Source organism: Pyrus communis, chromosome 3 (genome assembly GCF_963583255.1).
Source record: "Pyrus communis chromosome 3, drPyrComm1.1, whole genome shotgun sequence".
NCBI classification, from domain to species: domain Eukaryota; kingdom Viridiplantae; phylum Streptophyta; class Magnoliopsida; order Rosales; family Rosaceae; genus Pyrus; species Pyrus communis.
In genome coordinates this window covers 14,527,706-14,555,288 of record NC_084805.1, presented here as the reverse complement: position 1 = coordinate 14,555,288, position 27,583 = coordinate 14,527,706, and the positions used below count along the sequence as shown (strand labels likewise).

The 27,583-nt window shown below is 37.2% G+C and overlaps 2 protein-coding genes and 1 non-coding gene across 3 annotated transcripts; 1 reads left to right on the top strand and 2 right to left on the bottom strand.

Moving 5' to 3' along the window:
* The first annotated feature begins 9,578 nt into the window (after positions 1-9,578).
* On the top strand, positions 9,579-13,403 carry LOC137727578 (endo-1,4-beta-xylanase 5-like). Its single transcript, XM_068466418.1, has 8 exons — positions 9,579-9,660; positions 9,776-9,810; positions 9,894-10,032; positions 10,648-10,820; positions 10,916-11,017; positions 11,199-11,345; positions 12,080-12,718; positions 13,068-13,403. The coding sequence occupies exons 1-8, from the start codon at positions 9,579-9,581 to the stop codon at positions 13,401-13,403; spliced, it is 1,653 nt and encodes a 550-aa protein (XP_068322519.1).
* TRNAE-CUC (transfer RNA glutamic acid (anticodon CUC)) lies at positions 10,168-10,240 on the bottom strand. The gene has a single exon. It is a non-coding gene; the product is annotated as a tRNA-Glu (tRNA).
* A 7,092-nt stretch (positions 13,404-20,495) lies between the features above and the next one.
* LOC137729143 (thaumatin-like protein 1) lies at positions 20,496-22,983 on the bottom strand. Its single transcript, XM_068467987.1, has 3 exons — positions 22,706-22,983; positions 21,886-22,555; positions 20,496-21,488 (listed from the first exon to the last, which is right to left on the bottom strand). The coding sequence occupies exons 1-3, from the start codon at positions 22,776-22,778 to the stop codon at positions 21,164-21,166; spliced, it is 1,068 nt and encodes a 355-aa protein (XP_068324088.1). The 5' UTR covers positions 22,779-22,983; the 3' UTR covers positions 20,496-21,163.
* Positions 22,984-27,583: the final 4,600 nt, after the last annotated feature.

The following is a 27,583-nucleotide window of genomic DNA, read 5'->3' as shown; positions in this document are numbered from 1 at the left end:
TGTTTGACGAAAGGATGCATTGTGGAGTGTTTTGGAGCACTATTGGGCTAGGGATGGATAGCTTATGCTTGGAGCCCAAGTGTTGGATGAAATTGAAGGCCTTGTAAGCACTTGAGGACACAAAACAATGGCCCTAACCCAATTACATTCACCTTGCCTTGGGCTTAACACAAACACCATTCCTTGCTATGCAAGGGGGAGCAATTTGGGTCCATTTCATGTACTTAAACCCTAGCCCAATCCACAATCACTTCAAAGCCATGCAAAACCTTTCAACACCCTTTAATCATTCCCCTTTAAGTTATGATTTTATTTCCTAACCCTACATGTATTATTTATTAGCATCTTCACATGCATTCACACACACTTCACACAAACAAACAATTCAATACTGTGCATTTCCACAATCTCATTCAACACATGCATTCCCTTCACATTCACCCACATGCACATTCAATCATTCACTCATGCACCCTTTATTCTTTAATCCAATTCAGCCATTTAATCATTCAACCATGCATCACAAAACACCACTCATTGCACATACCTTCCCCCTCTAATTCACATGCAAAAACCACCAACACATGCACCCATCTACATTCACTTTCCTTTGCCGAGCACTTCCCTTTCATTTCAGCATTTCCCCTTTGCATTTCCACCTTCCCACTTCATCATTGCACCACAAATCAACACATGCACCCTTTAATTCATTTAACACATATAATCATTCAACCATGCCGTGGCCTACACACACATGCATCCTGAAATCCTTTTTGCAGTGCCTTCCCCTTAGATTTTCAGCAACTTCTCTTCATCATTGCACCACAAATCATTCAACAAATGCATCCATAATCATTTCTCCAACCTAGCATTCCCATTCTTTAATCCAATTTCAGCAAACACATGCTTTCCAATCTAGCATTCCCATCATAATTCCACCACCAATTCAGCCACAAAACATCATCATTGCACCACAACATTCCTCCTTTGCCGTGGCCTTCATTCCCATTTCCAGCATGCATTCACATGCATTTTCAGCACCTACACATCTCACTCACATGCACATTCACCCCTTTCTCTCCCTATAAAAACCCTTGCATTCATTCATTCAAGATCATCTCATTTCATACACAACACATTACAAATACATTCTCCCTTCCCTAGCCGTGAGCTTCCCATCTCTCCCCTTATAATCCAAGCACCATTCCTCTTCCATTTCAATCATTCCCCAATCCATTCAACACACCAACAACATCCCTTAGACCTTATGCTACAATAAAGAGGAAGAGAAGATGGCCTAAACGTTCATACAATTCAAGTTTGAGTTGTTGGAATGTTTAGGTGTTTCTTTGATTTCAATGTTTAATTTTAATTCTCTTTGTTTTGTATGAGGAACTAAACCCCCCCCCTTGGCTAGGGGGGGATTCGAAATATATGTTTATGCTTGCATTTTGATTTGATTACTTCTAATTGCGTTTCATAAGTTGTGGATTCAATTTGTTTAACCGTTTGATTGATAACTTATTTATGTATGTTTATTGAGAATGCGCGCTTAATTTTCATGCATGAATATGACGCTAGAATATAAGTGAGTTTCACCTAATAGTTACGAACTTATATTCACAAGTACTGGAGGTTGCTTATAAACAGTCGCGTTAAACGAATTCTTGGCATAAGTTTCATGCGTATTCCATAGTAACGAATGCCTCGTCAACACTTATAGTTTTCATGATGCTTAATGATCTTCGATTGTATCTTTATTGTGCTTTTCATGTAAAGGACTTTTGGAGAATGTTGTGAATTGCGTTGCGCTAACCCATCCAATTCATTAACTTAAGGAAAACTTGACGGTTAATTTAAGCGGACCTAATTGACCCGGGGCGTTGAGAATTAATGATTTATTGAAATGCAATTGGAAATCGTTTTATTATGCAAGTATAACATATGTGGAGATGAACCCCGTAGCTAACTTTCCATCCATTTGTTCTTTCTTTTCTTGTTTCTGTTTTCATGTTTAATTTAACTTGTTATTCAATTATGTTAAACATGTGAAACTAATTTCTTTTTAGTTAGAGGCGAATTTGAAGCCATGGACAAATGTTGGTTATGATTTGATTTACTCCAGTTATGAACTCATGAACTTTAGATGTGGGTTACTTTTCTGTTTTGATTAAGAACTTGTTTATGTATGTGGGTTGAGGGTCGACACTTAATTTGCATGCCTAAACTTGATGCTAGGATATAAGGGAATTTCACCTAATCGTTATGAACTTATATTCATGAGTAGTAAAGATCGCTAGTCACGATTGTGTTTAGTAAACCCTAGGCTGGATTAACATGCGTATTCCATAGTTATGAATGCCTAGTCGATGTTTATGATTTCCGTTGAACTTAATGATCTTTGTTGAATGTCTCTATCATGCGTATTCCATGGTTAGGGACTTTGATCAGGAATAATTTGGTTGTAATGCGTATCCCATTCAATCCAGTGAATCTAGGGAAATCTGAAAGTTAGTTTAGGCGAACCTAATTAACTTAGAGCATTGTCATTCATCGTTTGTTGAAGTCATAACTGGGAGTCAATTTATATGCTTATGTTCATGTGTGGATAAGGAACCCTCTAACTAGTTGTTCATCATTCTATTTCATTAATTTCGTTTTTAGAATCTGTTTTAATTCCAAGTTTCTGTTTTAGTTTAAATTCATCCAAAACCAATCCCCCATTTATTTTAAAGTGTTAGATTAGTTAGAAATACATTCATATTGTTATTTTACGTTTTTGAGTCAAATCCAAGTGATTAACAATCCCTCCTAATCCCCGGTCCAGAACGATCCCTACTTATACATATACTACAATTGACGAAAAGAGGGTTTAAGTTGTGCGCGTATAATTCTCACATCAAATTTTGGCGCCGTTGCCGGGGATTAGAAAATTTGCTAATTCCTTGGATTGTTTTATTTTCGTTTGTTTTTATTTTATTCCAGTTTCTTAATCTTGTTTTGTTTGTTGTTCTAGGTACTAGTTTATGACTCGGAGTTCTCATCCGATTCGTGAACACATCCTGGAGTGATTGGGTTCTTCGTCCGGCTGCAAGACGTAAAAGAAAGCGCTACTTGGGAGGCAACCCAATGCACTGAATAAAACAAAGCTTGTTCATTAAAAAAAAAAAAAAAAAAAAAATAGGTACTAAACATGGAGAAAGATGGAGCCTTCACAGAGGTTGTTTGCTTGAAGCCCCACTACTGGGCAAAACTCTAGAAGCGGAAGGCATAGATGCGGGAGGCATAGAAGCGGGAGGCATCGGAGCGGAAGGCATCGGAGCAGGAGGCATCGGAGCTAGAGCATTCCAGGCCTCAATACTTGGCCAAACGCTGGACGAGCCAGGAAAAATGTGCCTCTGGAAGTAAGCCGCAAGCCTTTGACGGTCACTTTGCATCCGACCATTGGATTCTTGCAGCTCATCAAGCTTCCTCTTCATGCCCGTCGAATAGTTGTTTGCAAGCACATGCAAACTTCTATTCTCGTACTTAAGCAGTTTGATCTCTTGCTTAAGACTTTCCACCTCCGCCATCAATGATTCCACCTGACGGGAGCGGGCAAGCAGGCGTTGGCCCATGTTGGAAACAGAACTCGCACACTGAACACTAAGTGCGAGGGACTCTTGAACGGCCAACTCATCGGACCGTCCTGACAGCAGCCTACTATCTTTTGGAGTGAGGAGGTTCCTAGCTACTATTGTAGCTGTTGTGGCGTCCTGCATCACAGAGTCTTCACCTGTAAGAGGACCGTTAGAAGATAAGAAAGAAGGGCGCCATACGTTACCTTGACGCGGCGCGCCCGTATCACTGCTAAGGCTCAATTCCAAGCTAAGGTTCGATGGGTTTGCCATTTTTCAAAAGTGTTCAAAGAGAAGGGGTGGATGGAGTTAAATTTCAAAGGGCCGGAGACGATGTTCAAGAATGGGAATTCTTCAGAGTGTGTTTGTTGTGGTGATCGATAGCTCTATAAGAAGCCAAGGCGACGCGTCCACCGATTCAAAACGCTGGAATTTCCGGCGGAAGTTCGGCGACGCTTTCTCTGCTTTTCAGAAAACGCGTTCAACTTTGTCAAAAGTTCACGTGGAGGTCATCATCGCAGCTACACTTTTGCCGACAAGCGTAAATTTCGGCGACGCTTTCTCTGCTTTTCAGAAAACGCGTGCGACTTTGTCAAAAGAGCCGCATCCGCACTACCACGTGTCGTTCAGAAAGCGAAGGGGCGCCTGTGCAGAAATCGAAGGGGCGTCCGTTCAGAAATCGAAGAAGCGTCGTTCTGATATCGAAGAGACGTTTGTCGACAAGGGTAAAAGAACAATACCATCACTTGATATTATCTCTATATATGTCGACCTTCGTCTTTTATGGCAAGGCAAACCTGAAGAAAAATGCCCAACTCTTTCTCACCTCTGAGGGCGCACTCCTAGCAAAGCCTCTTGAAATACTCAATTTTTTCTCCCCCAAAGAAGATACCAGAAACCTGGAGTACAAATGAGGCAGAAGGAAACGGTCGATCGAAGCATGTGGAGACAACCACAACAAATACATGTGCTGCTTCATTCGCCGTTTCTTCAAAAGCAAAGGTATCTCATATCATCAAGGTCTAAAGCAAAAGTATCTCATATCATGCTCTTTCCCTGTCCTTTTCTTTGTCCTTGTTCTTACTCGCATGGCAAAGTGAAAGAAGCAATCAGCCGGCACTTGGAGTCAGTCTTCCGATCTGGAGCCAACTGCCTGGAATCTATTCCTGATTGCTTACCTAGCGTTGCTCTCGAGTAGTCATCTTCAACGGTTGATACACTTCCAGAGAAGGGACCACTCCTGCTAAGATTGAACAAAGAAACAGATAACAGGAGGAAGCTTAGACCTTCAGGGGAGACCCTAAAGGGAATCCTGCTGCCCAGATCAAGAGTAGCACAAAGGAAAATCAACGATGGGCGGCAACCAGTTCGAGAGTAAGCTTGTGGAATCATCAAGATCAAGCCTCAATGCAATGAACAAAGAGAAGATGGAATTTACACTCCATAACCAGATTTGCGTCCCTAAACTCTTCTCTTTGTTAATTATATTCTGCCATGTTTAGTATGTTTAGTTGCTTTTTGTGTGTTTACTTATGTTTTGTGTGAATCTATACTTAAAACATTGAGGACAATGTTTGATTTAAGTGTGGGGGGGGTAACTAAGTATTTTGATGCAAATTCGTGGGATTTTATCACCCATAACTTCAAATGTTGTTCCTTGCTGTTTTAAGGTGTTTTTAAGTTGTTTTAGAGTGTTTTAGTATGTTTTGTTTTATAACTCCGAAAATCACATAAAAATTTGAAAAACATGTTTTGAAAAGCCTAAAAAGAGTGTTTTGAGTTGTTTTTGTGTCTTAGGGAACCTTCCAACGTTATGATGAGGATTTGGTTTGTAATTGCATGACTGTTAAAAAGAGTTATAAACATGGATGAAAGTTTGATTTACTCTTGGTATATGCTTAGTTATGGTTATAATGTATGACTTCACATGCAATCATAAAAGAAAAATTCGTTTTTGTAACATGCTTGAAGGAAGGAACTCATAATAACGCTACATCCCTGTGAGACTCGAGCCATTACCTTCTTTGGAGAGTTATTTTCTGTGATTCTTTGTTTTCTAAAGTTGTTGCATGATCTCATTATTCCTTGCTTGGTTGCTACTTAGAATGCAATTGTATCATGATAGAACTAAATGCTAGAACTTATATCCGTTTCATTCAAAGCATGACATTGAATTGCATAACATATATCAAGATGAAGTTGTGTAGTTGCCACCATAGCCAAATAGCCTTACTTCCCATATTTTGTATATATTAGTTTTAACCCCGTTGAGCCTCGTTTAGCCTATTTTCTTTGCTAACCACATCACCCCTTACCTAGCCTAGAGTAGGACTTTCCTATACCCTTGTTCTTAAAGTATAGTGAGCATGACTTAAATGAATTCCTTTTGAGTTACATTATGCAAGAAAACGAGTGTGGGGGAGTAAAAGTTTGTTCTTACGTTTATATGTATGTTTTGAGATTCAAAAGAAAAAGAAGAAGAAAAGAAAAAGAAAAAAAGGAGTGAAAATAAGTAAGAATGAACTCACGAGCGTTGATGGTTGAAGATAGGGTCCAAAAAAGTTGAATATGGCCCTAAGTTTTGTGTAATTCCCCCTTGGGTGATCAAAGTTGACTTCTGCATTCTAAAGGGAATTCTAAGTGCCTAATTCAATACTTTGCTCACTATTGCTTAAAGAACGTTTGTTATCCTTACCTTTCATTTTTAGCCAATTACCCCAAGCCCCATTACAACCCGTGACTTCAATCTTGAGTGTTATGTGTTTCAATTTGTGGAGTTTGAACTTGGTATGAGCTTATGGTATCCCTGGTTCTTGCGTCTAAGTAGTGGCATTCCATTCATGAGATCATATATATACATGTCAATAATTCCAGAAAATGCTTTCCTTGTTATAACATATGTGAGTGTTCGTCTACATGTTTACATCAATCTTCTCACATATACCTAGTGTAGGGAGTGTAGTCAGAAAATCTGTGTGAAAAACGAGAGTACATCTAGTAAGGAATTGAGCGAATTCTCTAAGGCATGTTACTACATTCAAAATATAGTTTTAAATGCTTAATTGTGAATTAGTATGTGGTGACTATGATTAAGTATGTACTTAAGTGTAAAGATAACCAAAATCTGTGGGAATAATGATTTTTAACATGTCATGTGCATTAGAAATCCCTGAGGCAACGTTGGAAGGTTTAAGATTGTGTTTGGTTTGTTTCGTTTCGTTTTATTTTGTTTTTCTGTTTTGCTCGAGGACTAGCAAAAGCTAAGTGTGGGGGTATTTGATAGGAGCATATTCATGCGACTTAAATGGCTTGTTCTCGTACATTTACGTTATGTTTCTTTAGTTAGTTTAGTCCTTTATGCTTCTTTTGTGTGTTTTCAGGATAATAGACGTGTTTGACGAAAGGATGCATTGTGGAGTGTTTTGGAGCACTATTGGGCTAGGGATGGATAGCTTATGCTTGGAGCCCAAGTGTTGGATGAAATTGAAGGCCTTGTAAGCACTTGAGGACACAAAATAATGGCCCTAACCCAATTACATTCACCTTGCCTTGGGCTTAACACAAACACCATTCCTTGCCATGCAAAGGGGAGCAATTTGGGTCCATTTCATGTACTTAAACCCTAGCCCAATCCACAATCACTTCAAAGCCATGCAAAACCTTTCAACACCCTTTAATTTGTGCGCGTATAATTCTCGCATCAATAGAGCCAACCACAAAACCTTCTTTTAGACCAAGGTTTTCTTCATCTAACTCATGAACAATCACTTGGAGTTCTTCAACTTGCTTGACAACAGACTTGGAGTCACTCATCTTGTAATTCAGAAACTTTCCAATTACAAACTTCTTGGAACTTGCCACTTCAGACTTGTACTTCTTATCCAGAGACTCCCACAGTTCTTTCGCTGTCTTATATGATGAATAAACATCATACAGAGAGTCATCTAGCGCATTCAGAATGTAGTTCTTGCATAGAAATTCACTATGAGTCCAGGCTTCTATAGCCTGCAGAATTTCGGCAGGAATGTCTCCCTCTTCTGGTGCTTTGGGGGAATCAGAAGTAATCACATGACTCAAGTTCAGAGTTGTTAAGTAAAACAACATCTTCTGTTGCCAACGTTTGAAATCAACTCCCTTGAACTTCTCAGGTTTCTCAACGTGTTGCTTGACGACACCAACATTTGATTGATCCATAATTTCTGTCTTAGATTGTTAGAACCAATCAAACGTCAAGTGTATATTATATAACAATTTGCACAGTTTTATTTCAAATGTAAAAGCTCAACGAAAAACATAATATATTAAAACATAAACACTTAATGAGATTATATATAAACAAACAAATCACTGACTTGTTTCTTGCAGATAGAGGCTTGTAGAAGCAATCTCCTAAGACAGAAATTCGTCCCTACACCAGTGCAGCAGTCCTTGGACGTCTATCTTGCAGGATACAACTATCTAATCCAAGTTCTTGCACTAGAACTCGGATTCTTGGCGAATTGGTTGTGTTGTTCTCAGCGAAAAAATTGAGGAATGATTATGTGAATTGATATCTGTTTCTGTAATGCAAACCATATATATAATGGCATCATTTGAACTTCCCCCAACCGTTCATGCTTATCAGTTTTTGTTAAAAAGAAAACCGAATGCAACTGTTCATTCAATTTAAAAACTGAATGAAACTGTTTCGGGAAAACTGAATCCAAAAAATCAAAAACGTAACTTGTGTTTTTCGTCCATCCGAGCCCCAAGGCCCAAGGCCCATCTTTGACATTTAATATATACACCCAAACTCTCCAAGTCTAAGGCCCAAGGTCCATGGCTTTGGCCTAATTCAATTCAAACTATAAGTGAGTTCACTCACTTATAAAGAGTTGTTGTAGATGGTGTATGGGCAATGTGGGACTGGCAGTCCCACATAACACAGGTAACACAGGTTTCCAACAATACCCCACATTTTCTATTCAAACTCTAGCAATACCCCACATTTGAATTGAAAATAAGATACTAGCTACATTAGTAATGTACTTCCAGAGAACTTAGATATGATACGCATCGGGATAGGTGTCTTTTGGACTTGAACCTTCTCTAGTGAGTACTTATCGGTTTTACCTAATGAAGCAGTGAATTTACTATCTTGAACTGATCATTCTAGTAGTAAAATCGAAACAATAAGTATCACACATATCACATCTGAACACACGTCAATTCATACGGTTGAGTTCATTTTGGTCCTGAACATATCCTGATTTCATGAGACCTTTAGAGAATTGTAGCCATACCAATTCTCAATGAGGATGCAAATGAGATGCTTGAAATAAAAATACCTTAAGGACACTAATGTAGAGTGAGTAGCCAAAGTGTCACGAAGGTTTTATATATTTGGTTCTGGTACCGAAAAACTCGTGAATCGGTCACTAACATTACGTGTTAGTGTTACGGCAACAAAACCATGTTCTTAGCCCCACACAAAAAAGAATGAATTCACAGTTGGAGTGTTTGATGTGTCCATGAATGAATGGGCATGACATGAAGCTCCACGCTCACACAAACATGTAGCCAGGCCACGGACCACTCGGTATCCCTGCTTCCACTGTAACCCTTGTGATCTCTACCTCCTCCCCTTCCATTATATTGGGTCTATTTCTTAGGTAATGGTCCAATATATACACTTTCTTTCATATAACTTATAACCCATAACCTCAACTTTCATATATTGCATTTTATATATTTGGCTGCTTCTTTGGGAAGTAGACATTGTTGCATTCCTACTAATTACAATTTAATTGGTGTTTAAATGAGCTTTTTTGTTTTGGTGAGTTATTTTTCATATAAACGTCAAACTGTAATTAGCAAGAAAAGCTGGGAAAGGAGTGTAGCAGTGTCGTTATAAAAACCATTCTCAGATTTTAAGTAGTAGAGCATCACACAGCTCCAAGCCTCCCGACCTCCGAGCAAAAAATGGAAGGCACAAATATTACTTCAAGCTTCCTATTGTTCTTGTTTCTCCTCATGGGCTCCTCCTCCTTTTTTGTTTCATTTGGTCCTCTCTTCTTCCCCATTTCTCCTCTCATTTCTTCTGGTTTTTTTCTACAATGCAGACATGTCTAATTTTTACGTTACTAATCCTTCCTTTTTACTGTTTTCATACATTGCAGAGGGCCCACTTTATGATTCTACTGCTTACACGGAGGTAAAAACTAAATGTGAACAAAATATATTGGGAGTTTTTCTCTTTGTTTCACCCAGATGAGACCAATTTGTTTGTTTTGGCAGTGTAAATTGCAGCCGGAGGAGCCTCTGTACGGCGGTGGGATCATCGTTGATCGGTTGGGAAACTCTGCAAGTAGTGGAGTTCATTCAACATCGTTCATACTGCACAATCTCACACAGGGCACCATTTACTGTTTCTCCAGTTGGGTTGCTCAACTTTTTACCCTTTTAGTTAATTAATTTTTCTGTTGTTGGGTGCTGGGTTGGGAATTATGGTGTGGTAATTTTGGTATAGTGTTTAAGGTAAAAAAATTTGGCGTTGCAAAACCAAAAAGAATTCCGTTGCCGGGACTTGAACCCGGGTCTCTCGGGTGAGAGCCGAGTATCCTGACCAACTAGACTACAACGGATTCTTATCTTGTCCAATATATTTAGTAATATTCTATAAGCTTAGCTAGGTCACGTACGTTAAAAACTTATGCAGGGTTGTTCTTGTCCGGTGATAGCGTTGAATATGAGAACAATTCATTAAAACATAACCTTGCATAAATTTGATGATCAACGTCATTTCTTAAGTAGCCCTAATTCTTGAACTTGCATAAATTAGAGCTGAAAGTCTGAGGTCACTTATAGCTCACTTAGTTAGAATTTTGCACTCTAAAGTTGTATTTAAATACCATTTTCCCTAATATTCCTTGTATAAAGAAAACAAAATCACTTACACACGCGTGACTGCACTGCAATAATTAGAAACTTAGAACTTTAGTCACTTATGGATACGACATTAGACTCATAAGATTTGGGCTTACTCTAATAGGTTGGGTCAAGATAGAGGGTGCAGGCTCAGCTCTCATAAGGGCAAGCCTAAAGACAGAAAATGAAACACATAACTGTGTAGGAACTGTTTTGGCTAAGCATGGATGCTGGTCATTTCTCAAGGGTGGCTTTGTACTAAACTCACCATCCCAATTATCCACCTTATTCTTTCAGGTAATTTTCATATTTTCACTAATCTTTTACTGCCCCCAAAAAGTTTCAAATTTCAATTTTTCATACTTTTGTTTTGATTGTATATTTGTATACAGAATGCAGATGACAGAGATGTTAATATTGAAATTACCAGCTCTTCTTTGATGCCATTTAGTGTTCAACAATGGAGCACGTATCAGCAATATATGATCAACACTGTAAGTATATATATTTTCATTTGAGTAGGATCTTTCATTAAGTTAACTATGGAAGATGTTAATTTGGTTCACCTGGGAAGAGATCAAGCTTCAAAAAATAGTGAATGGTCTTATCAACGCACAAATGTATAACTCCTCAGAAATTTCATTTTGTGTAATTATTTTCTTTGTTTATCAATAGAAACGGAAGCGTTCCGTGACGGTTCATGTCTCAGATAAGCAAGGAAAGAGGCTGCAAGGATTGGAAATTGACATAGAGCAAGTCTCCAAGGATTTCCCATTTGGATCTGCAATTGCAAAGACCATTCTAGGTAATTTGCCCTATCAGGTTAGCACGCAGTTCATAGACCGTATGTACTCGTATAAAACTTATGTGGACGTGTTCTTGTGTCATACTATTGAGTAACTAAACAATTTATTTAAAAGATGACATGTATTTAAGAAATAATATTGATTGTCAAATTTAAACAATTTTATCTTTTGAATGGATTGTTCTTACCCTCAACCTGGCAAATGATGTTGACATGTTATTGTGTGATATTATTGAGCGACTGAACAGTTCAGTTAAAAGATAACATGTGTTTAAGAAATAACATTGATTGTAAAATTTAAACACTTTTATATTTTAAATGGATTGTTCTTACACTCAACATTGACACATGATGTGGATATGTTATTGTGTGATATTATTGAGCGACTGAACACTTAAAAGATGATAAGTGTTTAAGAAATAATATAGATCTTCAAATTTAAACAATTTTATCTTTTAAATGGATCAGTCTGACACTCAACACACTATCACATGATAAGAACAACTCCACATAAGTTTTTAACTTACAATTGACCTATACACTTGAAAGAATGGTCCCTTGTATATGCAAAAACTAATGTCAGTCATTTAACTAGACTATTTTGTCACCCAACATTATCACATGACAAGAACATAAATTTTTCTCGTAAATCGAATCTTCTACTTAAATTGTGCGTTATATGCAATAACAAATTTTACATGCATCATCTTCACATTGAAAATGCTAGCTAAGAGAACAATTTTCAATCCAGGATTGGTTCACAAAACGATTCAATGCAGCGGTGTTTGAGAACGAACTCAAGTGGTACGCGACGGAACCCGAACAGGGCAAAACCAACTACACCATTGCAGATCAAATGCTGCAATTTGTGCGTGCTAACCAAGTCATTGCTAGAGGTCACAACATATTTTGGGAAGACCCCAAATACACGCCGCAATGGGTTCGAAACCTCACCGGCAGCGACCTGCAATCTGCCGTAAACTCCAGAATCCAAAGCCTAATGAGCAAGTACAGAGAAGAGTTCATCCATTGGGACGTCAGCAACGAAATGCTTCACTTTGATTTCTACGAGCAGAAGCTTGGCCCCAACGCCGCATTGCATTTCTTTGAGACGGCACACAAATCTGACCCCTTGGCAACCCTTTTCATGAATGATTTTAATGTGGTGGAGACTTGCAGTGATGTGAATTCGACCGTTGATTCCTACATTTCAAGGTTGAGAGAGCTTAGGCATGGTGGAGCATTGATGGATGGGATTGGACTGGAGGGTCATTTTACAGTACCAAACCTCCCTCTAATGAGAGCAATCCTTGACAAGTTGGCCACATTAGGCCTTCCCATTTGGCTCACGGAGGTTGATATCAGCAGCACCCTAGACAAAGAAACACAGGTAAAATAAGATGTTACATATAGAAACTAGGGAAACTAGGGTAACACTGTCTGATTTAGGACAACTCTCATACCATGCGAGATCTGTGTGGGGTTGAGTGTGACTAAAGTACAATTGTAATAGTGCTCTACAGATTACATGGTTGGACACACTTACTCAAGTTTGACTCCACATATAGGGCACAAAAGCCTTATGTGGAGTTGTTCCGACCACTGTCTAAGTTACAAAATGACATGTGTTCAACTTTAATGTTTGGGATTTAAGCGAAACACTTGCCATGTGATAGGAACAATCCCATGTAAATTTTTACCCCGGACTAACCTACTACATTACTTGTTGTTATGTATAGGCAATTTATCTTGAACAAGTTTTAAGAGAAGGCTTTTCGCATCCATCTGTGAATGGGATAATGCTTTGGACTGCAATGCATCCTAATGGGTGCTACCAAATGTGCCTCACAGACAATAATCTCCAAAACCTACCTGCTGGTGATGTGGTGGACAAGCTCTTGAAAGAATGGCAAACTGGGGAGATTGAGGGGCAGACAGATGAGCATGGATCTTACAGCTTCTATGGTTTCTTGGGTGAATATAGAGTAAGTGTCAAATATGGCAATAGATCTTCACGTTCAACATTCTCATTGTGTCAAGGTAAAGAAACTAGACATGTTAGCATTCAGATGTAACACAATTTCGACATGTTTTGTGTAACCAAATTAGGGGATCAAGATTCGAATTTGAGTGCAAAGAGAGAAACATCATATGTTAACGAATTTAGTAACGTCCTAACCATCTATATTTTGATTTTGTTTCAACAAAGAATTTACGACTTAATGGGGAAAATTTATGCTTGGATGCAAATGATTTAGGCCATCTCCAACCGAAAGGTCCAGAAGGCCGAAAATAGCCTGAAAACCGTCTCCAACCGAGGGCTAGGTCAAAGGGTTGTGGAATCTCAGAGGGCCCCACGGAATCGGAGAGGGCTAGAGGGCTAGAGGGCTAGCTGCAAGTAGCCAGCTAGCTAGCCCGTGGCTGGCCTGAAAAACTGGAAATCCTGTCGGTTATAATCGACAGGAATACGTTTATATTATTTAATACAAATGTATTCCTGTCGGTTATAACCGATAGGAATTTTTAAAAATAATTTTGCATCCAAAAGCTAGCTGGCGCTAGTTACCGTTGGATTCCAAAAAAAAAAAATTAGGGTTTTTGGGCCTTTTTTTTTTTAAAAAAAAAAAATTCTATTTTTTTTTCCTATAAATACCTAAACCATTCCTACCATTTCAATTCTCATATTTTCCTTCCTCTTTCAAAAATCTATCCTTCAATTTTTTTAATAATTTTGAAATGGCCTCTTCTGCAATGAAAGATAGGGCTTGGACCCGAAAAGAAGATGAAGCTCTTTGCAAGGCTTATAGATGGGTGTCGGAAGATAGTATGAGGGGGAATTGTCAAACAAATGAGTAAGGCCTATTTTGATAGGAAAAAAAAAAAGAAATTATGAGCCGACGGCAGTTGTTTACCTCTGACTATACTCCTACGATGGCGGATGATGAAGATGATGTTGATTATGGATATTAAATTTAAGTCGTTTTAGTTTTTAAATTTAAGTTAATGTTGTTTTCGAATTTAATTTGTAGTTTTTAAATTTAATTTGTCGTTTCTAAATTTTAGTTGTAATTTGTAAATATAAGTTGTAGTTTTTAAATTTAAGTTGTTGTTTTTAAATTTAAGTTGTTGTAGTTTTTAAATTTAAATAATAAATTATGTTTAGCCTTTTGGCCCTCAGTTGGAGACGGTTTTTTGTGGCAGGGCTAAAATGAGCCCTCTGGCCCTTTGGCCCTCGGTTGGAGACGAAGGCAAATATGGCATTGTACTGTTCATTAAAATATCAATATCTTGGAAAATCTTGGAGGGCCAGAGAGCTAAAACGAGCCCTCTGGCCAACCCTCGGTTGGAGATAGGGCCAGAGGGCCGAAAATAGCCCGAAAACCGTCTCCAACCGAGGGCTAGGCCAGAGGGCTCTAGAATCTGAGAGGGCCCCACGAAATCGAAGAATGCTAGAGGGCTGGCTACATGCAACCAACCAGCCTGGGCTGGCCTTTTTTTTTGTTTTGCTTATGTTGGATTTCCTGTCGGTTATATTATTTCATTATTTTTTTTTAACAATTTTATTTATTTTTTTATTTACAAAAATTTTCCTATAACTTTTATTTTTCATATATATTTTTTTTTCCTATAACTTTTATTTTACAAATTTGTTTCATATATTTTTTTTAAATTTCATTTTTTTCCTATAACTTCTATTTCACAAAATTTGTTTCATTTTATTTTAAATTCTATTTTTTTTTTCCTATAACTTCTATTTCACAAAATTTGTTTCATATTTTTTTTAATTCTATTTTTTTCTATAACCTCCTAAGCCATTATACAACATTAAATTAAATTAAGTAACATGAAACAATATTAATAACATTAACCAACATAAAAATTATACAACATAAAAAAAAAAAACATTTAACAACATGAAACTTAAACAATATTTAAGTTGTAGTTTTTAAATAATAAATTATGTTTGGCCCTCAGTTGGAGACGGTTTTTTGTGACAGAGTTAAAACGAGCTCTCTGGCCCTCGGTTGGAGATGAAGACAAATATGGCCTTGTACTGTTAATTAAAATATTAATATCATAGAGAATCTTGAAGGGTCAAAGAGCTAAAACAAGTCATCTAGCTAGCTCTCGGTTAGAGATAGCCTTATGATTCAAGTGTGTAAAAGGACACTTAACTCCTGAGGTTACTTGTGCAGAATCATATGCAGAATCTTGTCCCCCTACGTTGCTTGTATCTCACATTTACTCCGCACCAACTTCAATGGTACTTTTCTAAGATGCCATGATTCCCAGCAGACACTTTTAATACCTAGTTAACAATTGCAATTAGGCTAACTTGGTGGTTCTTTGTTCGGTAGGTTGGTCAAACCTTTCGACAAAATTACCACACGAGTAACAAATGTGACAGGAACATGAACTTTTTGTAAGTGTGGAAATACCTTACTTGTGACCCAAACGTATTTATTTCTTTGAAAAAATCACAAAAAATGTTGATGTCGAAACTACAGGTATCAAATTAGAACTTCACCCAAACGAGTTGTCCAAAATTATATTTGAACTTGTATCTACGCGCATGGAAAGAAAATATAATGATGTTAGTGCATCCTACACAAGCAATGGTTAGGATATAATTGAAAGGGTCTTGATTGTTTTGAGGAAAACTTGTCCAGGCATCAAGAGGGGTCATTAGAATGCAATAAATTGGTAGGATTTGATTCGGTGGGAAGGGAAGGACCCACGTTTTAATTAATGGAGTAACCGCTTAATACTATAACATTATGAGTCCCTATGTTCATTGAAATCTGATGGCTGCAATCTGCATCACTACGTCATATCAACAAAACCGATCATCATTATTCACAGAGTGAATGAAGAATATTAACCAAACAAAACTCCCTTCAAAACGCAAATCTGTAACTTTGAGTGATTGAAAATATTTCTCTGTATTTGAGATTATACGTTTAGTTTTCTTTACCTGATATCACACTTATCACAAAATGGTTTTATTTTACAATGCATCAATGGTGTATGGAGTTGCATGATGTTTGGTGTCTGGAATTGCATCGGTGTTTAAATAGCTATATTGAAACGGTTGAAATCCAATTTTTTTAATACACCATATATCCCATACACCAGTGTCATTCACGTTAAGGTGATTTGCTACTCACCTATTGAAGATGGGGTCTATCGACTCTATCCTACTAAGTCTAGGGCTTGGGGCATTATGCTTAATTTGATCTCCACAGAGGTAACAATGAGTCACTCAACCACTCAAATCATTCATCGTATGATCAAACACTCTAATGTCATGCCTAGTTGTAAGTCCATGATACTAGGTTCGGCATATCTTGTACAACAGTGTATTATAGAATTTGAGAGATTTTCAATGTGCCTAGAACACGGAATGGTACTTCACGAGTCACTATACAAGTGGCAAGATACTTGTGTTAAAAAATTATCTTTGAAAAATAAAACTTTTTACCACTTATATAATAACACATAATATACCACTTGTGTTCCAGGCATAATGAAAAATTTCTCGTTAAATTTTCGCAAAAGAGAAGAAGAAAAACTTCTGTTAGGACTAAGGACTGGTTTGGCAAGTGTTTTAAAATAATTGAAATCACTTTTAGATATAATGGTTTTGAATTTAAAAGTATTTGAAGTATTTCTTACTAAAATGATTAGTTATATACTTCTTGTTAGGAACACATCAAATGCTTTTCAAAAATTAATTTGTATTCTTACTAAAATTTGTTTTTAAAAATATTTTATCAAAAAGTTTAAAAAACTTCTGCCAAACGATAAGCTATCCGCCCACATCGACATAATCACAACGCAAATTGTGCATGATTGGTCCAAAAAGTGGGTCTGAAGTTATACGAAAATTTTCAAAGGTGGGCCAAGGAAAACCTAAATTCTCATCTCAACAGTGTCAACATCATGTTCCTTTCATGGGAAGAAAAGCTGAGGGCTTATGATTAGTAATATTAAATAAATCAAATTTACAAACTAAATAATTTGTTATCAATAAAAAATAAGCAAGTTAATCAGCATTTAATTAATAATTTAATCATTAACAACTATATTATTTGATCCTCAAATTTAATTAAAAAAATTTAGTCTCGCTAATATTATCCTTACATATCCACTTAGTACCATCCAAAGTCTAGTGATACTCCTCTTCACTTGTAAGTAAGATATCTTAGGTTCAATTCTCGTCAAATGCAAATTTAAATTATATTATTACTAGTTTATTGTGAGATTAAGCGTACTGCCTCCTCTTTAATGTAGATAATATCGTTATTTGCACAAATATGCCACTTTTGGTCCAAATCCCCCTTTATTTTAAGGATTTGTAAAGATTTGATTTGTATTTGTTCTTGGGTCCCTAACACCCACTCACGATTAAGTTATTTCCCTTTAAAATTCAACTAACGACTTCAACCCCAATGCACTATCTCATCAAACCAAAATTATAGAGAGACTATATTCACACATTCTAAATTACTTATCTCATACATTTTTAATTTGTTAATATTTTTTACACACCACTATCATTTGATAGAAAAATATTAAAAAATAAAAAGGATGTGGGAGAAGAAGTAATTTGAGATGTGTGAATATAATCTCCCAAATTATAACATGGAAATAACTTGGGGTTTCGCTCCATCTTGTGTCTATAATATTTAGGAAATTGTTATTATCACTCCAATAATCTCATTATACACTCCTCACAAGCATATTTTTCTTTTTAATTATAGAAAGTTTGGAGTACAAAATGAAATTTGTAGAGTGCCAATAATAATGGAGGAGGATTCTCTACTCTCCTAATCTCTCTACACTTCCATGCTCTTCTATTTGAACAGTCACGGTTAAGCCACGTCAACATCTTATATTGATTTTTTTTATAAAGATAATAAGACAAAAAGCAATGTGTGAGAGAAGGGGATGAAAGAAGATGAGAATATGAGCGTAGAGAATCCTCCTCCAATAATAATTCCCAATGTTTATTGTATATTCAACGTTGTATAACAATCCATGCAATAAATCTCGATAAATGAATATTCAATAAAATCATAACATCAGTTAAATAATAAGAAGATAATGTTAGAGAGGCAAAATTTAGATAAAATTTCAAACTAAATGATATGTCACCAATAGGAATGAGCATGTTTATCAACGACTAAGTCATAATCCAATCATCAATTTTTATGTCATTTAATTTACATAATTTTGTTTACAAATTTAGTTTCTTTAGCATTACTTATAATAAAATATTCTAGTCTCCACGCGAGCCGGTGTACTAAAATTATAACCTTGCTAAACGCATAAGATAATAATTTTTCTTAAAATCATTTAAGGCCTAACGAATATATAAATTAATAAATGACGAGATAAAAGAAAAAACACGTAAATATTCATAATACATATTTAGGATTTTTTTTTACTTAAAAAACTTATTTGTAAGTGGTAGTCTTTAAGTTCATTTCACGTTAAAGGAGAATTCGAACCAAAATATTATGACTAACCCATTGTGAGTCCACTCTTATACTCTCATAGTGTAGATATCGTATATATTAAAAAAAATTAAAAAATTAAAAACAACTTACATTTTCTCAATTCAACTTCTCAAAATATGCCTTCAAAGTATATTTTATCTTTGAGGGCATTAAGTTTGGGGAAAAAAAATAAAAAAAATAAAAAAATAAAAAAATAAAAACTTGATTTAGTTCTTAAATTATCTTACAAATTTAAAGTCATATATGTACAGTTGTTGCTTTTATAAGATATCATGCACCATTGTTATAAAAAATAATAATAAAAAAATAAAAAATAAAAAAAGAAGAAACTTCTTATATTAATAAGTGTTCATTTATTGATATAATAACCTCTCTAAAATAATAATAGTTTTTGGCTTTTTATATCATCATCCCACAAAATGTTGAATGCACCAACGTTAAAATTTAATATTAAATGATTTATTTACCCTGCTATGCAATTAAAATTTTGGCCTTATTAGGTTTAAAACAAAAAAAAAAAATTCTAAATACACCTCAAATCACTTTTAATGTATTATTTTCCTTCTTCAACTATCAAAATTCATCCGACCCTTCATTGTTGAACAAAACTCAAACCAATGAAACTACAAACATGTTGATTGAGAAAAAATATTTTTGACGAATGAAACACGAAATCGATGTTTCAGAAGCTTCACATGAGGTAAGACTTCATATTCTTTATTGTTTTAGCGATTTTGACGACACCGATAATTATTTAATCTTGTTTTTGCTTCGTTATTCAAGCTTCTATGTTCGTATTCATCTTTTAGGGATCACATGGATTACATGAAGAATTAAACACCTAAAATTACCACCAAATATTAAAAACAAACGACATGGGTTTTAATGGTAGAATTGAAAACAACCCACATATGCTTTAAATCCCAGACATCATCTTTTGTCAAAATTCCAATCAGTATTTTTGTCCAAATTAAAAGCTTTATAACATTTGAGAAATGTGGGGTGTATAGAAAATATGGGGTGAAAGTAGAAAATGTAAGGTGTATATTGAAAATGTGAGTTGTTAGGGTATTATGAGGAAGTATGTAGGGGTATATTAAGCTAATTTTTCGGTGTATTAAGTATGTGAGGTTTATTCAACAATTTGTTGGGTGTTAATATAATAAGCCTAGTTTTTCTTAGTCCCAGTAATATTCGTTTATAGAGATTTTATTGTAGATAAGTTTAGCTCAATATTTGGTAAGAATGGGTGAGCAAAGAACGCAACTCTCATGAACACAACATGTTTTTTGATCTGTGATTGCACGTATTCAGAATTTACTCCAAGAAGTTATCCCAAAAAGATATGAACCTCGAAGGTTTGAACTCTCACAAGTCGTAAGAAAAAAAGGTAGACAGATAGTAAACATAAACTTGAAATGCCTGCAAGGTGGTGCCTCTCTGTCAAACGGAAATCAGCCTACAATTGTACTCACCCATTCACATTATAGTATACACTTCCTTTTCAAGAAACCTTCGCAGCCACGAATAAATTCTATTTCTTTTGATAAAAAATCGAAGCAGAAAACAAAACCCAAAAACAAATATCCAGTTGAAGTAAAAAAAAACTGATCAATACGTCATCGTTGGGTCGTCGATATATAATCAAATACATCTTCATTATTAAACACTGAGTATATCCACAACAAATGTCCAAACCCATTCATTCAAGCTAATTCCCCGTTCTAAAGCCATCTAAAGATTAAAAGAACGGTTCTCAATCCTCATTTGTTGCTTTAATAAGTACATACCGGCAGAACTTTCAGACAAGAGCCTTGAGTGGGAAGTAAAAGGGCATCTAGTACCACATAAAGGGCTTGACTACAACTCGGAATGCCTGTTTGAAATCCCGGACTAATTACACGACACTAGTGTGATAGGTTTTCCATGTAATGTTGCATAATTAATTTGAAAAACCGTCACCTTAGCATCTTTGTTTGACAGAAGCCCTCGCTACCCAAAAAATAAAAGGTCAAAGAGAGAAAACGAACAACTTTCTTATGCGTATGTTACAATGATGAGGGAATCTTAATGGATTTTACCATCTTGATGAATCTGTAAGCTTTTCCTACCAAAGGCAAAACCCCGGCGACACTAAAACACTCAAAACCTCTGAAGAATTCACATTGCAGACCAAAAAGACAAGGGATCATAGAGTTGGAAGCAAACTTACCCGCGCCCGTTGTTTTAACATTTATCGTCATGTGCTACTCACATGATCTAACAAATGTTCGACACTGTGTCACATGCAACGGGTGCAAGAAAGTTATGGCCTACAAGTAAAGATAGGACAAGACGATACATAAAACTGCTGAGATAGTGAGTGTTGAGTGTAGAGTGGGGAGAGGCACTGTCTTAGGTGAGTCTCCCATGGCCAAACCAGCTAACCATGATCCATCAGCCAGCATTGCTTCGCCAGCCCCGGTGCCAGAACCTGCCCCAGTACCCGTAGCCACACCTGTACCAGAACCTGACACTGCAACGCCTGAGCCGGCACCTGAATCTGAATAAGTGAACCCGGGATCCGACCCGGCAGTAGCAGCCCCTTGTGATGGTGTTGCTGTCATTGGTGTGGTTGAATCTCTAGAAGATTTCTGACTGCATGCCCACATGATCAAATGTTGGGAAAAAAAGCATGTAAAACAACTAATTTATCACAAACCAAATAGTGTGACAGTCCAAAGTGATGAAAATAATACATATTCACATGCAAAAGCAACCCCACCAACCTAAATTAATTAAATAAAAACCCAAATATTATAAACAAAATACTCCAAAACATAATCAAACATTAAAAAGAGAACATATCATCGGAAATTAGCCGCTAAATCATCCACACCAAAGTGAAAATCACAAAATGAGAGAATATTAGATCTTATTTATATTTTTTAGAGAATAATCCCGAAAAAATTTTAAAATGAAAATCCCCGACTGATGAGTTCTACAAAAGCTTGTGAGACAATAAAGCAAAAGCATATAGCTTTAATTTATTTACCTTGGGGAAGAGGGACAAAACGTCACCGTATAATCAGCGCCAGTGCACGTAAACGTACTCGTAGCATCATCGTAGGCGTAGCTATACGACTTGGGGCACGCCGCCTTAAACATCTGCGAGTAAACCGACGGGCTACAAGTGTTGGGTGTAGCATACGCGCCGCTGCAACAGTACTCGGGAGTCCCAAACGCCTCGCACGCGCTCTTACAAGCGTCGCCATCGCCGACTCTCAACTCGGTCGGGCACATCCTGTTCAGGTCGGAGGAGCACCCGGTCGAGGCGCACTGACCCGACCCGCCGGTCCCCTCGACGAAAACGGGCAAGTTGTACCCGTCTACAAGGCTAACGTCATAGAAGTCCTGTCCCCCGGTGCCGAGAGTAAACTCGGCAAGCGTCGCAGGCGGGGAGGCTCCGGCGCCGTTGCATTCGACTTGGCCAGAGCCACAGTCGCCGGTGGTGCAGGACCCGGAACCGGATCCGTCGAAACTGCAGCCGGTTCGGGCCCAGAAACGACCGGACCAGCCGGTTGGGGCTTGGAAAGTGCGGGCGGTTTGCTTGGGAAGCTCGAATCCGGTGGAGTCGAGACTAGGACTGTTGGCGTTAGCGAGAATGCCGGGCCACACTGTGTAGTCGCATCTGTTGACGAATGTGAATGTCGTCGCTAATACACCTGAAAAACAAAACACAGAGAGAGAGAGAGAGAGAGAGAGAGAGTTGTGAAGGTGTTAGTGAAAATGTGAGTTTGGAGAGTGACCCAGATGAAATTACGGAAAACCCATGAAAGCGGAGAGGCTGAGAGAGTGAAAGTTTGGAGCTTTACCTGTGGAAGCCATGGCTAGTAAGAGAAGAAGGATGACAGTGAGACAAGGGGAGGATGTAAAGAAGGGATCCATGTGGAGCTTGTTATGATTTTTTCTCTGTGTTGGGACTTTATTCTAAAACAAAGTTGGAGGCCGGCGGCGGCCTATGAGGGAGGAGGATGGCGGTGATGTTGGAGGCTTCGGAAGTGAGGACAATGCAGGGGGTTTATGGGAGAGAGACAGAGAGAGGGAGGGAGGGAAGCACTTGAGAGGGAGGGCGAATGGGGTCCAATACAGCTAAAAACGACAATTTTGGTATGGGGAGTGGGGACTGAGGGGACTTGGAGACTGAGCATGAGAGATACAAATCGAAAATAGTAGCTATGTCAGTCTCTGTTTTTTTCCTCAAGAATATGAAAACAATATTATACTAATTAAACCGGATTTGGATCCTCTCCGGATCCCCTTCGTGGGGATTCGGGAATCAAGTCACAAGGACCGTTCATCAAAGATCGTGCGGTCACAATTAAATATTTTTTATATTTTTAAAAGTAAAGCAATCTTGTTTTTGTTTTACAAAAAAAAACATTTAGTTGTGGCCGCACGATCTTTGATGAAAGGTCTTTGTGCCTTGATCCTCGGGATCCCCAGGGAGGGGATCCAGAGAGGATCCAAATCCAATTAAACCAACTCCAATTTTTGGGTTAAAAGCTAAATTTTTTAATTTGAAAAATTCAATTTTTAAATCAGAAATAGTTTTTCTACTCTAACCCTTCTGGCCTAAAATTTTAGTCTGGGATTATTAAAGAATGAACTTAGGCTATTTTTTTTTTAAATTAAATTTGAAAAGAATAAATAAATATGTAAACTATCGTAAATTAATTTTATGAACATTTTAATCTAAAAATATTTAAATTTCGATAAATATCTAGACTTGCCTTTTCTCTTTACTTCCTTTTATTTTTCTCTTCCTGGAGGCCTTGCAAAAGAAGGAGACGGGGTCATTTCATCGACACTATCATCTCTGGCATTTGTCTGTGCAGCTTCACGTTGAAATAATCTTTCCCATTGTTGGTCCACATCGGTTACCCACCTCGGACAATCCTTGAGGATGTCCCAAGCATGTTGCAACTTAAAAACTTGATTTTTTGGTTTTACTCTTGTCTTGTAAATTTCCATTGTTTTGTCACCCTATACAAAAAATACATAAAAATAATTAGTTGCAAATTAATATTATGTACATGACAAATAAAATATCAATAACAAAACTCATAATTTCTATGGCGCTTCTTCCACTAGGCATGCCAATCACGGTTCTCTCCAAACTTCCCTTCCATAAAGTGCATGCTTTGTTGATAGTCTTCCACTGATCATAAACACCACCACCGTCACGCTCGCCGTTGTTGCAGTTTTCTTGAAACTTTGCAATGATATTATCCCACAAAATTTTTTTATTTTGATTTGTGCCAACTGCACCATCTTCGCTAACAGAAACTCACGCCAAGCATAAAGCAACATCTTCCTCACAGGTCCAATTACGACCTCTAATATGCTATCTTGCCATGTTGAACAATTTCGAAATTGAAAGAAATGGTAGAAAGATAAATTGGAAGAATTGTAGGAGAAAATTGAGTTTTGCGTGGATGTTTGAACAAACACATAGGTATTTATAGAGTTTTTGGATGAATTTTGAGTTAAATAAATTTTTTTAATTATTTTAGCCATTAGATTTTTTTTTTTTTACCGTTAGATTTGATTATATTCGATTTCAGCCGTTGGATTCAATGTATTTTAAAATAACATATTATAAAAAAATGAAATTTGAATCTGGATCGTTGGATCAACCGTTGACCAACGGTCCTTAAATCACAGCCCTTGGATGTAATTATAGTCGTTGGGAGCCCAAGTGGGTGGCCGACACACAGCCTGACAAAGGGGCCCACCCTGTCGGGAAACCCTTGCAGCACCATGCGTCAGGCGCGTTGGAGCGTGGATAGGCCGAGACTGGCCTAATGGCCAGCAAGTCCACTCGCACATGGGGGAATTTGGGGGGTATTTGGCCCAACTTTAGCATTTGGCTTTTAGCCCAATGTTTTAGCTTGGGTTGGAGAGTGTTTGGGGGGGAAATTTGGGGGAAAATTTGGCATTTAGTCCACCATTAGAGTTGGTCTTATATGTTATAGATACACTATACGGTACTCGGGCTTTGTATCAAAATACAATGTCGATTAGAAATAAATTTATACATATGTTTGCATCATGTGTACAGAACATCTTGTTATTTGTACACTATACCGCATAAGTCTATCCGAAGAAAATATAAACTTATACAAAATATGTGTCCATTGCAGAGGTGCAAGAGAGACTTTCATGTGACAAGTGTATTTTCATTGTGACGTTTCAAACCATTAATATATGGCTATCGAGAAAAAAACTTTTACATAAGGGCAAATATTAGTGATTCAGGATGCCACAATAATGGTGAACTTGTTTCACTTATTTCATTCTCTATTGTCCACCTAATTATGATTAACGTACTTTATTGTACACATGTCATAATATAATCTACACATTTTCATAATGATCATTCAAAGATTGTGTATAATGGAGGTCATTTAGTTATTCATATATATTAAATTAGTGTATAGTTCATCGTGAAGATCTCATATGTTACCAGAGCGCTCGCTTCATTTGGTAACATAATAATGAACTATGTATAATTTGATTGAGTTTAAGTCGAAATTACCAAACATATCGCTTGATTGGCTTCACTTAAATAGATTGGTTTGGTCTAAAACAATCACAAATAAACTAATATAAGCGTTTAGACAAGTTGGATAAGAAATACGTTATGAACTAGTGCTCCAAATTTGTACATGAAATGAAATCCCTGCAATTAACAAACCCATGTCTTTTCTCAGATAAAGAATTCAACATGTTTATGCAAAATCATTCTTATTCACACACCAAATTAACACGGGAGCTACTATGGCGACCCGTTCCTACTTTTCACTGTAATTTCTTTTTTGTTGGTGTGAGTTAACGATTTTGCCCTTTTTGGACAAAAGTGGAATCTAACGTGGACGTGGTTTTCGACTTTCAGTTTCATTTTCCTGGTTTCGTACTAAATTAGTACTCGTCGCTATGAACGCGTGAGCGCATGTTAGACTCGAATTAGATCTGTACGTTAACCACAGGTTTTTTTTTACACGCACATACAAATTATTAGTGTAGGGAAGCAGATTTTGTACATTAAAAATTGTACAAAATCCACCAATCCATTCCCTAATTGGTGGATTCGATCCCCCTTTCTTCACACAAACCACCAATCAACTTTCCACAAAATCTTCTCCACCAATCTAGCCCCTTTCCTTCCTTTTTCATCTACCCAATCAGCTATCACCCTCAAACCTATCACCCAATTAGAACTCACTAGAGCTCTCTCTCCCCGAACTCTTCTTATCTCTGCAACTCCTTCAAACGATCCTTACAACACTCAAACATGGCTTGAAAACCACACCATCGGACTCGTATCACCACCACAAACACAACCGTGCCCTTGGATCGTGGTTTGACTGAGTTTTGGATGTCGAACTCAGAAGGTCCGACTCGGCTCAACCTTTCCTCGATGAGTTGTGACTGAGTTACAGGTTTATAGGAAGTCTAAAGGCCTCCACTCTACTCCTTGAGGTCTTTAGTGAAGGTTTAAGGAAGAGTTAACATTGAAACAGACGAGTTTTGAGGGGCCGAGTTTAAGCCAAGACTATCGAGCTAATTTCAAGCCTTTTCCCGTCCATTTTTGGACTTCCAAAAGGTATAAATTGATTCTACACTTCATAAGCTTCATTTCCATATAAATTTTGTGAAAAATGGTTGAGAAATGAAGAAGATATGAAGGTTTGAAATTTTACCTAGAAATCGACGAAAATTTCCAGATTCCGATGAATTCATACGACGGCGACCGACGAGGACGCCCGGAGAAGACAACGGAATATTCCTTCAAAGTTGACGAAATATTCTAATGTCATCAGGTAATGCCGTTAAACTCTGTGAATTATTTAACGGAATATTCCATCAAACTGACGGAATATTCCTGACGTCGAGTAGATCTATTTCGTATATTCAAACCCTATGTTTGAGCAATCTACGAAGGTTTTTTTTAAGTTTCTGTTTATGTGTTATTAAACTAAGTTAATTAGTAATTTCACATATAGGGGAAACATATCTTGAGGACGTACAGGGTCAAGTAAGGCTTGGAGGCTTCATTTCGATTGCGTAATGGTGAGTGGATCATTTCTTTTTATAAGTATACGCATACTTGCTAGTTTCCAGTTATACTTTGAAAAAAATTTACTACGTATGTCTTGCTTAGTCTAAAATTACATGAAGTAGTGAAATGACTGAACCTAGGGAATTATTCTGCGCCCTATAGGTTCACAAGTATACACAAGATACCATGATATTATAGTTACAGCTGTGATTATTACTACGTTGATTAGAGTTATCAAATCTTTGTGGCACAATTTTATTTATGTTATCTGCTCATCATTGCTGCACCCTCGTGTTGGTACTCCGCCCAGGGTTAGGGCCAGTTTTGCACGTGTATGTTCACATCCGCACTGTTCGCTCGCGGTGGATCTAAGTGAGGTGCCAGTCTTATTGTACAGATTGCATTAGGAAATTCTGACTCGTATGTGACCGCGCTTCAATGCTAGCCTTCACGTGATTGTAGTACTAGAGCTCATTTATTACACCTAATCCTGTCGTACAGGTTGCATTAGGCAACTCTGACTTGTGTATCAACATGTGTCAATGATCATTTGTTATGTTATGTTTAGATATTATGAGGTTATGTGATATTGGTCACCTTGTGCTTATTTGTTATAGATGTGCCTTAT

Bases quoted from the DNA above. Each gene is read 5' to 3' on its own strand.
- LOC137727578 (XM_068466418.1), top strand. From the start codon at position 9,579: ATGGAAGGCACAAATATTACTTCAAGCTTCCTATTGTTCTTGTTTCTC. The intron at 9,661-9,775 runs GTCCTCTCTTCT...CATACATTGCAG, and splicing joins CTCCTTTTTTGTTTCATTTG to AGGGCCCACTTTATGATTCT. The intron at 11,018-11,198 runs GTAAGTATATAT...GTTTATCAATAG, and splicing joins AGCAATATATGATCAACACT to AAACGGAAGCGTTCCGTGAC.
- LOC137729143 (XM_068467987.1), bottom strand. From the start codon at position 22,778: ATGGATCCCTTCTTTACATCCTCCCCTTGTCTCACTGTCATCCTTCTT. The intron at 22,556-22,705 runs GTAAAGCTCCAA...TTTGTTTTTCAG, and splicing joins ACTAGCCATGGCTTCCACAG to GTGTATTAGCGACGACATTC. The intron at 21,489-21,885 runs GTAAATAAATTA...GTGGGCATGCAG, and splicing joins TTTTGTCCCTCTTCCCCAAG to TCAGAAATCTTCTAGAGATT.